This window comes from Lutjanus erythropterus, chromosome 20 (assembly GCF_056507025.1).
Source record: "Lutjanus erythropterus isolate fLutEry1 chromosome 20, fLutEry1.hap2, whole genome shotgun sequence".
NCBI classification, from domain to species: Eukaryota; Metazoa; Chordata; class Actinopteri; order Lutjaniformes; family Lutjanidae; genus Lutjanus; species Lutjanus erythropterus.
In genome coordinates this window covers 2,046,012-2,060,379 of record NC_139336.1, presented here as the reverse complement: position 1 = coordinate 2,060,379, position 14,368 = coordinate 2,046,012, and the positions used below count along the sequence as shown (strand labels likewise).

The 14,368-nt window shown below is 39.4% G+C and overlaps 1 protein-coding gene across 1 annotated transcript in view; it reads right to left on the bottom strand.

The window, feature by feature from the left end:
* The window catches only part of slc12a2 (solute carrier family 12 member 2), a 90,409-nt gene that overhangs the window by 53,185 nt on the left and 22,856 nt on the right, over window positions 1–14,368 (bottom strand). The window contains exon 2 of the mRNA XM_084745326.1: window positions 2,278–2,397. Within this exon, the coding sequence (XP_084601452.1) occupies window positions 2,278–2,397 (120 nt within the window). The remainder of the gene's footprint in view (window positions 1–2,277; window positions 2,398–14,368) is intronic.

Sequence of the window (14,368 nt, the reverse complement as noted above, 5' to 3'; positions counted from 1 at the left end):
GAGGAGAAAATGTGTTTGGTATGAGCTTTTTTTTTGGCTTCTATACCTTTAATTGTATAGGACAGCTGATGATATACCAGGAAAGTGGGGGATGACACGCAGCAAAGGACCACAGGCAGGAGTCAAACCCACAGCAGCTGCCAAGGATTCAAAGCCCCCACACATGGGGCAAACGCTGTAACAGCTGAGCTACCAGACCACCGTATGAGCAAAGTTTTTATGTTTTTTAATAACAATTAATTGATAACTGATCATTGATCTTACCAATGATCAATTATGAATAGCACTTACAATTTGCAACACTAGTTCATCAAAAATTGTACAAATACACTTTGACTTTTATAGATCATTTTTCTTCAGAATTCAAATACTTTGACATAATCTGTAAAATCAGATGTTATTATAGCTGATATTTATATATATATATATATATATATTTTCCTATAATGATATAGACTGATATAGCTGTAATAGGCAATATCAGCTGTATTGATCTTTAATTGTGCATCCATGAGGGGAAGCCTGAGAAAAATGTTGTGAAACAAGTAAAATCTGCATATGGCTCATGCTTAAAACACAAAAACGTTGATGTCCTGTTAGGGGACGTATTTCCTGTCTGTTGTGATAAAAGCAGATTCCAACAGATGAGAGGAAAAGATGGAATGCTGTTGACTATAGATTCAATACAGCTCTTTTTGGATGCAGTTCAGGGCTGACTTGGTGTTGGTGTGCTGCCACAAAAACCAGCATGTCTACTTGGAAGGTCTACACACCGACGGCATGCTGCTTTATGTTTTTGTAGTCCTTGTCCTGACCTCAGGCCCCCCTGTCCCTGCAGGGATCACTTGAGTGTCACACTTTAAGACACCTATATTTAGATAACATCCAACACCACTTGATAAAAGTCATTAGAAACAATGAGACACGAGAATGAGTGTAAGGTTTATATTAGAGAGGAAGTGAGGATATCTCATGTCAAAATAAAAGCAGGATGATAATATGCAGACTTGTGTTAACGTGAAAAATCCACCCTGTGTTGACTGTACTTTCAATGAAGTTAAACAGGTCTAAGATGCTGTGAGTGATTTCTTCCTCAGTGGTTTAACCACTGACAACCAGTATGAGCCACCAGTCATTCACACTCCTGCTCCAAAATCCTCAACATTTTATTTTGTGACAAATTCTCATTCAGCTGCACTATGACGAAGTACAAGTGGGAGGGAAACAGCCTGTAGAGGCAGAATATTTTCTGCAAGTCAGTGAATTACAGTTTTATTTTGACCAAACCACAGCTGGTGTTTGTTAGAACAGTGCAAAGACTGACAGACACTTTTGATGAGCTTTATCATCATTTTGATTGTGTGAATTGTCATCTTAGTTCAACAAAGACAGAAACTTTATTTCAGAAAGTGTACAGCTGCATTCTTTATCTTAAATTTTTAGTTTGTTTTTTTTTATGGATGTAGCAAACGTACATAGCGTATATAATGAATGCATGAATATATCAGCAGTTGCCGTTTGCTTGGCTGACAGTCAAGGATGCTGACATATGTATGTATGTAATGAGTCACACACACATTTGGCTTCACATTGTTACATAAATGCTATGGTTAGATATCTATGGTTAGATATTGTAACACCTAACAGAAACACAATAAATAACAAATTAGTAAGACTTGTTAAAGTTCCTTTAACTCATTATCTTAATAAAATCTGGTCTAAAATAATCTTAATAAAATCTGTTTGACATACTGCAGCCATTTCTCCCGCTTTTAGTGAAAGCCTTTTCCCTGCCGCCAGCAGCACACCCATTAAATATCCATCTCTATCTTTTATATCTTGGGGAATTTAATGTATTTTTCAGTGACAATGAGAATAATGATGTCAAAATTATCCTTTCCTCTAATGACACAAATCATATCGCAATTGCAGTATCAGTCAAAATAAATGCAATTAGATATTTCTTCTTTCCACACAGTCAGATAAAGTAAGTGTGTCTTTCTCATAGTTCACTTATAAACTCCAGCTGTCAGACTGTTGTCTGCTGTCAGATGGACACTCAGTCACAGTGGACAGCAGTAGATTTTTGGGTCAGTCCTCACTAATTCTAACAGTAACATTAACACTTTTATATACTCCCTGCCTTTACATTATGATTTTAATTGTCTTTTCAGCAGGTAACTTGCCTTGAAGAATAAAGAGTAAAAAATAAAAAATCTTGAAAAACAAATAAGTAAAAAAGAAGCATTTTTAAAAAATCACAGCATCTTGACTCACCAACACTCCCTTAACCCAGCCAAACTTGACCACTCCTTTGGACTCAGCTGATTCTTTGGCAGCAGCCTCGTCAGCCGGGGTCAGCTCATCACCATTGGCAAAGCCATCCTCAAACGGCTCCTGAAAAGCACAGAAAATAAAATCAGACATTAATATTGTCACTCATAACCCGTTTCACAGACAGCTGGAATCCCATAGCAGGACATCTCGAGGTAACCTTAGAGCCAGAACATTGAAATTTACTCAAAGGGGGTGCAAGCTGTGGTGCCACAAGGAAGCAATCCCCATGGATTAGATGCACTGAGTATCAGTATGACAGGCTGAGGCCAGTGTCAATCAAGCAAACATGCCTCATAACATACCTGTCTTTTCAACCTTACAATCACCTTAACAGAGTGATTACTGTCAAAATGTAGTAGAAGTAGAGGTAACTTCATAAATGGAACTGGAAATTGTAGTGAGAAATTATTGTGTTTTTAAAGGAAAGCTGGGAATTCAATACTTGATTCATTTTGACTGCAAGTGAGATTAGAGCTGGTTTGGTGTCTCTGGTTTCACTGTACATGCTGAGAGGGAAAATGGATTTTCAAGGTTTAAATCTGACCTTGGAAGAGAATAAATACTGTACTGTGGAATGTTCACAGGACTCATCTGTGTAGGCAATTCTGAAAAAGGTAAAATATGACTGACTTGACTGTACTTACAAGTGATAAAACAATATGATAAACGGTTTGTCACCCGTCTGGCTGACAGGTCATTCAGGTCAACATTTCTGTTGACCAGACAGACAGACAGACAGATAGACAGAGCATGTGCTACTACAGCAGTGAAAACACAGGAAGCCTCCCTCCTGTGAACACACAATGTTGTGACGTTGGTGGCCTCCCTGCCAGGACTCAGAGGGTATACAACATATTGTCCATGCTGCATTTACAGCTCCTGTAATGACCTCAGGATGAATACAGGACGTCTGCAGACCGCTCCTTTGTACTTATTTACAGCTTCTCCTCCCCCCACTGGCAACAACATTGTACACACTTAACAGCATGGCTTCAGAACAGCTCTGACATCAGCTGAACAAAAGTGAGTCATTACCATAATTTTCATAGCATGATGTTACATGCCAGTTAGTTGGCCCAGGGGCTGTAATGCTCATTGCACGCCACAGTAGAAGAGAGGGTTGGAGCCAAAAACTGCTTTGCTTGTTATTAGAGTCTGACTGCTTAGAAAGCTAACGATTTCTCATCTTGTTTTTTTTCCCTCTGAGAACCATGAATGTGTTCAGTAAATGTCAAATGTGTACAAGCTGTGTACATAATGGCACCAAAGGAAAGGACACTGGGTCACCAAACCAAAAATGGTTCAACCTGTGGGGACAATGAACACCCACTGCTTGTTTAGGATGCTTTAGAGGTTTCTTGTTCTGTTTATATTCAGAGTTCCTCACCAAAACATATTGGGTGTATCCTTTAAGTCTAATAAACATGCATTTCCTTCCTCATAAAACATCCGCAAAACTGATTTTGAGTTTGTTTGTTGTTGTTGACAACATAATGCTGAGAGCTCCATAAGAATGAAGCTCATTCATGGGCGCACTGTTAGCACCTGCATATTGCTATGTGAAACCGTTGTAGCTTGGTTATGTGAGGCACCAGCGCTATTTGGTCAGGTTTAGGCACCAAAGCTACTTAGTTTGGTTTAGTTTAGGTTAGTGAGGGTCAGGCAAAAGTAACAGTAGCTCCTGATTATTTTATGTATTTTAAATCCAGCAGAGTTTCATCGTTTCCTTCATTGTTTATAAGCCTGCAGTTTTCTTCTTCACAGTCTTTGTTGGCACACTGCAGCATGTCTCTGCATGCTGATCAGTGGAATAGTGTGACACTACTGGTAGGACTGTGCACGTGGGCATGTGGGTCTTTTGGACCCTCTCATTAAAAAACAGCTCCAAAGCGTGACTGGACGTCTAATACTTCACAGTGAATCTTTAATATCAACACAGCCATCACTGTCTACAAAGTTGGGCTATAGGAAATCACTGCAGACATGGCTGTGAATCATTTGCATGTTTTTCCCTTCATTTTTGTACACATATTAAAACCATAGTCTTCTGGATACTTTCAGAATTAAATAATTGTCTAAACGCAGGCAATAACTTCACTAGTCACTAGTTAACTAACTAGTTCAGTATGTAGCCCTGGTTGTGGAATGACTAAATTTGCCAGTCTTTTATCTGCCTGTTTGATTGGCAATTTTGGCCAGGTATTGCTGGAATGGAATGTGGAGTGGAATTTCATAGAAAATATTCCCAAAACTCTCTCTAAAAAGGGTCTTAACACTGCTGTGTATGACTGAAGATTTTGGTTAACAGTGGCAGATATCACCATTCAAAAGAGTCAGAGAAACGCTTGTGGTTCGGAGTGAGAGGGAGCATCGACTTCACTTATTCACTGTGCAGGCCATCGACATGCTGCTAATGTTCAATATAGTTCCACTGCCAACAGACAGAAGTACGCACAGAGTCTATACCTGCTGTATTTTTAGAACAATGCGGTCATAATGGATTTGACATGCCAGGGGCAGGTTATGTAACCCCGTTAAAAACAATATATGTGGCATATTATCCAATAAAATAAAGTTCTTGGAAAATGCTAGCAATTTCATATTTACTTTTCGATTTGAAAGTGTGTCTTTTAAATGTTATGTTTGCATTTCATTTGATATTCCAGCAGTTTCCTCTGGAGATGGATGACCTTGGATTTATGGATCCTGTTCCACTGTGTCATTTTACAGCAGTGGAAAGGAAGGAAGTGTGGTGACGCAGCTCTGGCCTTGTCCATATCCCGAGAGTGTCAAACACTGACCATGCAAATGAACACATTTCATCAGTGCTTCCTGTGCTCAGGAATTTTTGGTATTGTAGTATTTTTTAGTTTTTTACCATCCAGGGTAATTGTGTCTAATAACACACTCATTGCCTTTACTGTTCATGGACTGATCATGCTTGCTGCCATGTGCAGTCACCCCCTCAAAGACCCATTCTGAGCCAGGAAAAACCCAGAGGAAATGATCTCGAGGATAATTTATTGACAATTATTGATGTGAGACAATGTGTAGAAAATGGATCAAGGTTTGTGTAAGATAAAGAGGAACATGACAGACATGTAAATGAACGTCTCTCAGTAGAGTGGCTCTGTTACGCTCTGTTGGGTGTATAAATGAGTGTTATAAATTATCCATGAGCGCCGGGCTTCTGGCATGTGCAGAGTTGAGCTGAGGGAGGCAGAGCCTGAGCATCACTCAGCATCACTTCACCTGGACCATCTGTCAACATGAACACCCTGCCTGTGTCCTCTCAATGACTCAGCAACACTGCTGTGATCTGGCCATGGCAGCTAGACGGGCTGTAGAGAGCCACATCAGAGAAAGCTTCTGTTCCAAATCTATTTTTACACTTAAAAAAGGAGCCCTCTCCCCACTGAGGGTTTTATTCATCAGCCTTCTTAAAGGCCAAAACATGATGTCAGGGAATTCTGTTCCATTAATGGGGCAACAGTCAAATTTGCAAATAAAATCAATAAAGATATTAGCAATCTTTTTTTTTTTCAATATTTGAGTAATCATGATGTTCTGTTATCCCTGCACAGTTAAAATCAATCATTTAAGCAAGAGGCATAAAAACCTGTGGAGAAAAAAAAAATATGGAACTGATGCCAGGGGCCAGGAGCTAGTGTGGAAGTGGGGCAGGAGGACTTGGCTCTCTACACACTTTATCAGAGAATAACCGACTCCTGGTGCTGCAGGTTCCAATTAGGGCACAACATCAAAGCATCAACATTTTTGAGGAATGGAATGAAATATTTCCATTGCTCCAACATTTACCAAGTACTGAAGGCTGGCATCAAAAGGTTGATAGGATTAAGATTAGAGATGTCCTGAATAATAATTTTGCTGATATTAAAGTAGACTAAGGTCTTGTGAAAACGATGATCTGTTTATTTGGTAAATTTATTGAAGGGATTTTTATCCAAGGCAGGGTTCAACATGACACCATAACCATGGCCCCATGGCCACAAACAGTTACTCTGTGGTCACCAAATGTTCCATGTAAGTGGCCACCAAGTTTTATCTCCACACTGCGAGCCAACATGTCACAGTTCCACAAACATCCTGATTCCTTTGCGCCTTTTACTTCAACATTTAATTCAAACGGTGAACAGTCATCACAGGCTAGCTACAGATATGTCAGGGTTACTGAAGTGTGGTTTCACCAAGCAAACACAAAAGGCAGATGATAAAAAAAAACAAAATGGCAATGAAAATGTAGGAGTGATGGAAGCACTGGCTAGAATCCGACACATCTAAAGACCAAATGTACTGCAGTGTCTGCTGCCAGTTTCCTTGCTGAGAAGTTTAGCTGGTTCTTTATCAAAAACACCATCACAAGTTGCATTTAATTGTGTATTTCTATTTTGTTTTTACACAAATTTTGATTTGCATCATGGTAAATGTACTTTGGCCACCAAATTTAGCAGATTGGTAGCCTGTGGGGCCAGCAATATATTAAAATATTTGCATCAATCCCTGAAAAAAAATCAAATAAAAAATGTTGCACAGCTTGTAGCAGTAATTTGGCTGTAAAGGTTGTAAAGCCCCCTGAGATGAGTTGTGATTCATGATTGTAAGTAGGGCTGATATTGCAATATCAGTCAAAATAATTGCAATAATTTGACTTAATGAACACAAATCAGGTGTGAGGTTGATTCACTCTGAAGAGGCAAGTTTGATAAGAGAACACAGTATCACTCTGAAGAACTACAACAGACAAAGCATATCAAAGGTGAAACATTTTTAGATTTTATCAACACTTCTCAGGGGGAACTCATGAATTTATTAGCAGGGACAGTGTGTATCTTCAGATAACATGTGGTACCTGCATTAGTTACCGTCCCACCCTCCTCTTTTACGGAGATACTAAGACAATAGGAGGATGTACACCATGCCCAGCCCCACAGTACACTCATTATCAGTTCAGCCAACAGAGTAAACAGTGCAAACAGTCTGCTGGAATCACACTAAATGCCAGGTATCAAAGATCAAACAGAGATCAGTCAAGTTAAAAATAAAATTCTTGGCAGCAGCTGTGTTGGGATCAGTCCAAAAGATAGCCAGTGTACACAGACACACAGGACGAAGCAGGAAATTAAAGGAAGAATTCCTTTCTTAACAGCCAACAGGCCATGACACAGACAGTGTGTACTAACTGTAAGTCTCTGACTCTACATGACTCATACGTCCATGCTTTAATTTGACATTTCTGCCGTCTACCTCATTGTTCTTTGGAAGAAACCTCACCAGAGTCCAGAGACCGGAGGCCGGAGACCAGTGACCCTCTAAAGTGAAGTAATGATATCATCCAGCTCTGGGTAATGACGCACAGCCTACGTTAATGGGCTCCAGCAGATACAGATGTTGGCCTAATGGCTACAAAGAAATCTACAGGCAAGCAACACACACATGTTCACACAGAACAGGTGAAGACACATAATCACTGACTCATTTCATGTCAGTTTATCAAATATTGAACTTAATTTCAGCACTGACTGAATTCTGTCAATATATGTCCAATATGTGGACACCATCCAGGTCTGCAGGTTGGTCTGATTCTTGAGGGTTCATTGTGTTTAAACTGAACTGGGTTGTAAAACGTGTTGCCCAGTACCTTAAAAAGCAAAAGTCACTAGTTCTGAATGGTCACAGTCGAGGACATGGTGAAAAGCCTGTCATCATAGAGACGGTCTCTCCTCAAAGCAATCCGTGGTGATGCATTTGGTTGTAATAAAAGTGACAAATGTGTTGTGGGAAGTATGAAATAAAGGAAAGATCGAGAGATAATTCAAATTCTGCCTCTTTTATCAGATTGTTTTAGAACATGTTCAGTTCTCACATCCCTACCAAACCTACCACAATCTGTCAGTGATTGTAGGATGACACCCAGCTGTCAATCATTAAGTAACATGAATGAAACACTAAATAAAGCAGGCAGAATAGTGATTCCAATCAGAGACTACCTGACCAATGAATGAGTAAACGAGGCTATAACTAAAACCAGACTTTTGATGACAGCTTTTGGTGCTTCAGTACCAAGTTTGAACACCAAGCCACAAAATAACAACCAGGCTTGGTTCCACATGTGTGATTTAATGAAATTTGTTAAAATGACTGTGGCTTTTGGAACTGTTTGAAAAGCAAACTGGGCTGTAGCGTACCTTTTTGTGGCATGAGGTTTCAAAGACAATTAAATCTGCTCCTGGCACAAATGATTGAAACAGCTGGGCAATGGGACATTACATTCTTAGCTAAGAGTGATGTCAGGTCATGCTGCTGATGTCATTATGTAACACAGAAATTAAGGTCTACCGCCCTTGTGTGGCATTAGGGACACTGTCAACCAGGGAGCATCTGTTTGGTTGATTTGTAGAAGCAGGTCAGACTTGATGTCAACTCCAGCCTGACTCTGTCTCTTCACTGTTCCTCACAGGAGGAGCAGCTGAGCTGTTCTGCTGTATTTTCTCTTTTTATTCTCCAGAGGATTGCAAGAATGCTTTAACTGATGTATTTTATTGACACTAATGATGTTGAAGATCAGGAATGTGGAAGTACTGGCTTTTCAGTATCATGTTCATGATCAGTAGACGTTCTGTAAGAACAGTAAATCAGTCAAAAATGATGACTGATTTAGTCCACTGGGTTTATTTGGAACAGAAACAGAGTGACTGGAGCTGAAACACAGTAGAGCTGCAACGATTAATCGATTAAGTCTTTGTTTGTTTGTTTCTTTTTTCAAATAAACGTCTCTGATTCTTCTTAGATGTGAATATTTTCTAGTTTCTTTCTGGTTTCTGAGGATGTTATCTTGAACTTTGGGAAACACATTGTATGGACATATTTTATGGACCAAACAACTAATTAATTAATCAAGAAGATGATCGACTGATTAATTGATCGTGAAAATAATCAGGAAACACCTGACAAAATAGGTCTGCATGTTTGGACCTATATTTCAAATGACAGGATTGTGAGAGGATTAATGATTTCGATTAATCTAGAAAATAATCAGCGGACTAATTGACAGTGAAAATAATCGTTACTTGCAACACAAATAAAGATAAATCCATTTTGCTTGCTAAAGGTTTACAGCCAGACCAGTTTCAAATCAAAAACGGAGCTGGAAACCCTTTTCAAAGATTTCTTTCTTGTATCTTTTATGGTTTTGCAATCCACTAATAATAAGTCCTAATAATTAGTCCTAATTATAAGTCCTACAAACTGTAAGGTGCAGCCATTTTTGAATAACTTCTTTGTGCAAAGAAATTGGAGTGTTTTTAATTGGAAGGAACCTGCACTTCAAGGCTTAGACAGTCAAAATTTTTAAAAAGTGAGAAAACCCTGCTCATTCTGACTGAAACTCAAGTACTGTATCTGAGACCGAGTCTCACTGCTGAACGCACAGCACAGAGAACAGTGCAGACGACACAGGATGAGTTAGTGAACATTATCTACATGGCTGAAGCAACACAAAGGCTGGCTTTGCACAACAATGACAAAGCATCGAGAGCTTAGCACGGCAGTGCAAACTGTACCATGACTCGCCACGAAGGACATCACTACAAAAAAGAGAACCTCGTGTTGCAATTAGATCTCAGTCATTAGATTAGAAGGTAACCTTTGACAAAGATGGCCAAAAAGTCAAAAGATGTTTCAAGAAACCTTTCAAGACCTACTACAAACCCTCAGTGTGACTTGACATGAGATGAGCAATGAATCACAACGCTTCATTTCAAGGAAACACTGTTCTGCTGAATACATAATTCGTCCCCTATAAATTATCAGGACTGACGCAACACGCCTAATCAAAAAACAAATAAGGCTTCTGTTTATGTCAGTGAGGCTGGAACTGCCAGTTTCCTTCTGAACTCCACATGGAAAAACAGACATCACTACAGGCACTTAGCTTTACTCAACAGAGGATTGTGTTGGGTTGCGCAAGAGTCGAGCACCTCTGAAGCAAAAGCCACATGCTGAAGGTAACCGACTGCACGGCATCATTTACTACAGGAGCTGAAAGACTCATGTTTATTTTGCTCCTGACAAAAGATAAGACTGTTATTATGTGATTCATATATAACGATGATTAATTTGCTCATTTCTGTGCTCTTGTTCTTATCAAATTAAAATGATCAAAATAGTTGGCAAATAAAATTTTATTTTATGATCAATTAATAATTGATTCATCGTTGCAGCTCTAGTCTGAACCCAATAAACATGTTTTCTTACATTCTGAGAACAAGATTTTTAGGTCAGGACATCTCTGCAGCACTACAGCACTTCATTATAATGCTGTTTGTCACACATTTTCACAAGTGTCCAATTTGGTTCTGGTTCTGTGATTTGGATATTGCACTTGACCATATTGTGATTATTTGTGCAGCCCTAGCTGTTAGCTTGGCTAGTTAGACTTTGACCATTTGATAATAATATCTCAATAAGACTGTCTGCTGGTACACTGTGTCCGATATACATATTAGTTTTCATTGCAGTGGTAAGCATCTTTTGAGGCAGCCTGATGCTGATGGATTCTCAGATACCTATTTCAGGCTGTCAGTCCCCCGCCCTCCCTGCATGACTCTATCAGTGATGGGGAGGAACGATCGGATGTCCACCATCTCAGACGTCTCACCATTGTTTGGAAAAACCTCCCACCACTCAGTTCATTATTCTTTTACTGCGCTGAAACTCTCCCAGAGTTGGATTCCCTGCTGCCCACTGAGGCCTGTTGATAGAACCAAAATGGCTTGGCCTCACACTGCAGAGATTTTTGTTTTGGAATTGTGTCGAATTACTATTCGACTCCGGCGTGAGCGTGAAAGAAGTGACGAGTGAGGCACCTGTGAACAGTGAGGAGCTTTGTTGTTCAGAGAGGTAACAGCATCTGTGAATGGCTTGGACAGAGAGGCAGTTTTGGGAACACAGATTTAACCGTTTTAGTTTGGCAGGGAGGAGAATGAGGGAAGCACGATGGCCCATTATTAGTGTCAGGATTTACCGAAGCTGGTGAATCTGAAGTGGAGACTTTTTGTGAGACTTGATGTGACTGTATCACATTTTCAGGCTATAAATATTGTAGGCAAAAGTACTGATTTAAAAAAAAACATGTCATGATACTGTATCACCATGCATTTCCTGGTGGGGATCTACACTCTACTCTGTTTTCTTGCCTGAAAAGTTGAGCCCCAAAAGGCCCAAGCCCAACACAATTCTGCCCAAACCCACCCCGAACCTATCCCTCATTAACATATTTCCGCCTGAATCTGATTACAGCCCAACATTTTTTCTTAATGAGCTTCCATCTACATATCAAACATTAGGAGTTGACAGTGTCAGGGACAACACATGGGGGGAATCTGAACTGTCATTTTAGGTAGTTCTTATCCTGCTGATGATGACTTGTTCAAGTGTTTTTTTTCTTATCAGTATGGTTTAAATTAAATGATTAATCGATTGGTGTTTATTTAAATCTGTCTGCTGCGTTGTCTTTTTTGAAACTGCTAGTAGGGGTCTCCACGTCAGAAATGTTCAAATCTTACACATCAAGTCTTTGCTCTTGGTTTGACAGATTTAACAATGAACACACAAAGGCTGGCAATAGCAGTCAAGTTTATTTGCTTATCTTATTCAGTTCCTTTTAGCCAGGGGAAAGTTTTACCTATTTTGACCTTTTGTTCCTGTTATGCGTCATCATTAATTCTGATCTATCTGTAGGCTGTTTTTATCCTTATTGGTGTGTACACTGAGCCTCACCACACTGTTCATAGTATGATGTTCTTAGTTTTGTGTGTTTAGGCCCTGTGTTCATAAACAGTGCATTTTTCCTGGCAGAAAAGTGAAGCTTTCCTGTGATGAAAGAAAGACAAAATGCACACGATTTTGACTTTATGATTGATATTGGCTAGGTAACTTAACGCCCCATTAACTGAGGGTTGATGACAAGCTTAGAACGTGGAGGGTGATAAAAGCACAACAACTGCCAAAACACTGATCTGGTGCCACAAATGACTCTGTTATGTCTGTTTGAAATAAAGCTCAGGAAAGACAGACACAGCCAGAACAAGCCTCTAGAGCTGCAACAATTAATTGATTATCAGTGGCTTATGGTTATAAATCAATTATTAAATTAATTGCCATTTATTGTGATAGATGATTATCTGTTTGAGTCTAAATTCTTTTATTTCAGCTTCATAAATCTGAATTTTTTCTGCTTTCTTTGCTCCTTTCTGATAGTAAAATGAATATCTTTGGGTTGTGGACAAAGCAAGACGTCATCTTGAGCTTTGGGAAACACTGACCAATATTTTTCACCATTTTCTGACATTTTATGGACCAAACAACTAATTGATTAATCAAGAAACCAATAGATTAATCAATTATGAAAATAACCGTTAGCCCATTCACAGCCCTACAAGCATACCCTTCAGTTTCTTGGTTACCAGGGTGATGATTGGTTGCCTGAAAAAGAGACAGTGACAACAAAGGCTCCTTTTTAAAAAGTTCAGATATTTTCCACTAGAAGTGTTTGGAGCAACCCCACAAAAAAGTCAGATGCTGGGCACAACAGTTTTCTCCCGGTGGATATGTGCTGCCGTATACGCTCAGTCCTCTTTAGGATCGACGGAAAAAAAGATGCTGGTGCTAAGAAAAAAATTTTACTTGGACATAGTCCTTCTGAGAAGAGTGCCCACTAATTTATGACTATAAGCAGAAGATCGTGTCCACAACAAGCACAAACACTTGCCATCAATAAACACAACTCTCAGTTCAATTAATGTGGTTTTCTGTAACATTCCAGTGGTATTTTAGCTCCTATGTCCTGTTAACGTCTAACTTTCCATCCCATGTGCTTTGCATACATGTGTTTACAGAAGTGGGCCACAGAGAAAGACTTAACTTTGCAACTGAATGCAAATTAACCGGATTGGCACATCCTGCCATACGGCTTGCATGTGTACACACAAGCACACATGTGGCGGCTTGTAAACATGTATATAAAGGATGTCTGCCAATTTTCCATGATGCTAACCACAAGCTCACAGGAAGTTGATCTTAGCTCCCTCCCCCTGAAACAGGCTGCCTCAATAAGCAGAGAGAGGGGCTACCGCCGTCACGTCGGACTGACCTCCAAACATCTTTGACTTGTTCTTCAAACACTTCCCTTCAGAACAACACACACATGTCAGCTCTGCAGACTGTGGTATGTTAACTGATGTACACACACAAAAGCTCGTATTGTCAAAGTGTCCTCAGCTCAAGGTGAGTAATTAAGGGCTGGGAACCTTGACCTTCTTCTCAGGAGGTTAGTGAAAGGAACAAGAGACAAAACAGGACAGGGAAGAGCGCTCCTTAAGATGGATACTGTCCTTGCCAGTATGATACCCAAGTCTTGGTGTACATACATGAACAAGTTTTTTTTCAAAACTTATGAGTTAAATATTGCGAACCAAGGTTGTCAATGGAAAAATAAATCCTGTCACACTCTTGTCAATTGAAAAATAGGTCCAAACGTGAAAACCGGTGGAGCAGGTGTGACGTACGTCTGGGCACTCCACCTGTTTTCACATGTATGGAGCTATTTTTCAACTAGACATCAATCTGCTGATTATTTTTCCACTTATTAATTAGTTGTCAGGTCCATAAAATGTCAGAAAACAATGAAAATCAATTAATTCATCCTGTCACAATCTTGTCAATAGAAGAATAGGTCCAAACGTGAAAAGAGGTGGAGCACATGCACATACAGAAATTAAAAACCATTATTCACTTTCACTTATCAGTACTATTTTTGGGAGCAAATTATCTCAACAAAAGCATTGTTAGTTGCTGAATATTTTAAAAAAAAAGTTTGAGTTGGGCTCAAAACTCAAAAATCTGTTACCCTGAAAGTTGACTTTTCTCAGCTTTTTTTGTTTTCATAGTGCCGGACACTTTTGGCTACTTAAATCTTAGATTTTGCAGAATTTCTTCCATAATCTTTAGTTTA